The sequence below is a fragment of the Acinonyx jubatus genome, chromosome D1 (genome assembly GCF_027475565.1).
Source record: "Acinonyx jubatus isolate Ajub_Pintada_27869175 chromosome D1, VMU_Ajub_asm_v1.0, whole genome shotgun sequence".
In the NCBI taxonomy this organism is placed as follows: domain Eukaryota; kingdom Metazoa; phylum Chordata; class Mammalia; order Carnivora; family Felidae; genus Acinonyx; species Acinonyx jubatus.
In genome coordinates, this window is record NC_069390.1 from 12,271,625 (window position 1) to 12,274,249 (window position 2,625).

General features: G+C 44.0%; 1 protein-coding gene across 1 annotated transcript; it reads left to right on the forward strand.

The window, feature by feature from the left end:
- The first annotated feature begins 746 nt into the window (after positions 1–746).
- LOC106979527 (olfactory receptor 5B12-like) lies at positions 747–1,706 on the forward strand. Its single transcript, XM_015077412.2, has one exon. The coding sequence runs from the start codon at positions 762–764 to the stop codon at positions 1,704–1,706; it is 945 nt and encodes a 314-aa protein (XP_014932898.1). The 5' UTR covers positions 747–761.
- The last annotated feature ends 919 nt before the right edge of the window (positions 1,707–2,625 follow it).

Sequence of the window (2,625 nt, forward strand, 5' to 3'; positions counted from 1 at the left end):
AAATAAGGACCGTGACATAGAGAGAAAACAACGGAAGTTTTGCTTCAACCTTTTGAAAAACTGTTACTTCTTTTTTAGAGTTACTGAAAGACACCAATATCACTAAGCATGTGCCAGAAATCATGACGTTTCCTTCAGGGGCCAACGGTTGAAGTGGAGCAGCCAAGTGAGGACCCTCATGAATTAGAAAGTGAAGAGTGGGTGTCCCTAAAGCAGGATCCCAAATCACTGTACATCTTCAGCTATTATGAACAAGTCAGTGAAGGATCCCGCAGACAGAAGAAGTGTGTTTGATGAGGCTTGCCATTGCATATACCAGTGACTGACAAAATGTTTCTTTTCTCTTCCTTTTTGTTGATTAAGCTTTCATGAACTTGGAATAAGAGTGCTTGCAAGATACGGCAAGTAGTGAGAGTCTTGTTGGTTTAGTGTAATAGAGGATGCCGTACAACAGACGAGCTGAAATGTGCCTCCAGAGTCATAACACCGTCCCCTGTGGTGGCCATCAGCAAGGACATGTCAGTGTCCTTCCACATAACTTCTAGATGAACGGCTTCGCCCAACTCACCCCCACCCAGTGTTCAGTCCAGCTTGCTGCCTGTGGGTTCCTGCCTTTGACAGAAAGCTGACACACATGGGCCAGAGACACCATTCACAGTCAGTGAATGACCGACAGCCATTATCTTGTGTTTGCTCATTAGCATTACCTTGTGTTTGCTCATCTTGTCATAGACGCCTCTCGTGATTCCCAAAGGACTTTCATGGAGAACATTTCAGAGGTGGTGGAATTCATTCTTGTGGGGCTCACAGATGCCCTGGAGATGCAGGTCCCTTTGTTTACCATCTTCACTATCATTTACCTCCTCATTCTGGTTGGGAACATTGGAATGATCGTGTTGATTCTGTTGGACTCTCATCTCCACACTCCCATGTACTTCTTCCTCAGCAACCTCTCCCTCGTGGACTGCGTTTATGCCTCGGCTGTCACTCCCAAGGTAATGGTGGGGTTTCTCACAGGAGATAAGATCATATCCTACAATGCATGTGCTGCGCAGATGTTCTTCTTCTCAGCCTTTGCCACTATTGAAAGTTTCCTTCTGGCCTCAATGGCCTTTGACCGCCATGCAGCCGTGTGCAAACCCTTGCGTTACACCACCACCATGACAAGTGCTATGTGTACCTTACTGGCCACTGGATCCTACATCTGTGGACTCTTGCAGTCTTCCATCCATGTTGCCTTCACTTTCCACCTCTCTTTCTGTCATTCCAATGTAATTAATCACTTTTTCTGTGACATTCCCCCAATGCTGTCTCTCTCTTGCTCTGATATCTACATGAATGAGATTGTGCTCTTCACATTGGCAGCGTTCAATGTCTTTTTCACCCTCTTGGTTATCTTGAACTCTTATCTGTTCATTTTTATTGCTATCCTGAGGATGCGCTCAGTTCAGGTGCAGAAGAAGGCTTTCTCCACCTGTGCATCCCACCTTACCACTGTTTCCATCTTCTACGGGACAATCATCTTCACGTACTTACAGCCAAGTTCTAGTCATTCCATGGACACAGACAAAATGGCATCCGTGTTCTACACCATGGTCATCCCCATGCTGAACCCTTTGGTCTACAGCCTAAGGAACAAAGAGGTCAAGGGTGCATTTCAGAAAGTGGTTGGAAAAGCAAAGTCTTCATTGGGTTTAGCCTACTAATTAGAAATAGCATGCAAACCATATGACATTTCTCTTGGACTTCTAGTATCTAAGAATATATTTTTTATTTTAATTCTTTCTTGTCTTTCATTTCTCTGAGTAGTTCCCTCCCAAATGAGACTGGTTTTGTTCATGCTTTGGGATTGTGATTGCATAGGACAAAAATTGGATATCTTTTACCAGAAAGAGGATGGTGCTTCTATCTTAAAATGAAGATTACAAGCCTAGATACTTTGAGATCCCACACTACATTGGTCTAAAGTGATTTGCAGGTGAATCTCCTAAGTGTGTGATACCAGAATTACATTTGTAATTACTAAAACTCAAAATAACTCTGATTTTTGTACATAGTATAGAGATATGGTTCTTGGACATTCATTCTCTTAAGAATTACCTTGAGGGTTGCCTGGGTGGCTCAGTCACTTAAGCGTATGATTTCAGCTTAGGTCATGGTCTCACAGTCTGTGAGATCCGTGAGGTCTGTGAGTTCAAACCCCACATCAGGTTCTGTGCTGACAGTTCAGAGCCTGGAGCCTGCTTCTGATTCTGTGTCTCCCTCTCTCTCTGCCACTCCCTCACTCACCCTCTGTCTCTGTCTCTCTCAAAAATAAATAAACATTAAAAAAAAATTATCTTGAGAGGGGCTCCTGGGTGGCTCAGTTGGTTGAGCATCCCACCTCAGCTCAGGTCACAATCTCATGGTTTGTGGGTTCAAGCCCCACATCAGGCTCTGTGCTGACAGCTAAGAGCCTGTAACCTGTTTTGGATTCTGTCTCTCTCTCTCCCTCTCTCTCTCTCTCTCTGCCCCTCACCTGCTTGTGAGTTCTCCCTCCCTCTCACTCTCACACACTCTTTCTCTCTCAAAAATAAATAAATAAAACATTAAAAAAAAAAAGAGTTACCTTGAGAGATGTTGAAA

Excerpts from the sequence above, each read along its gene's own strand:
- LOC106979527 (XM_015077412.2), top strand. The coding sequence starts at position 762 with ATGGAGAACATTTCAGAGGTGGTGGAATTCATTCTTGTGGGGCTCACA.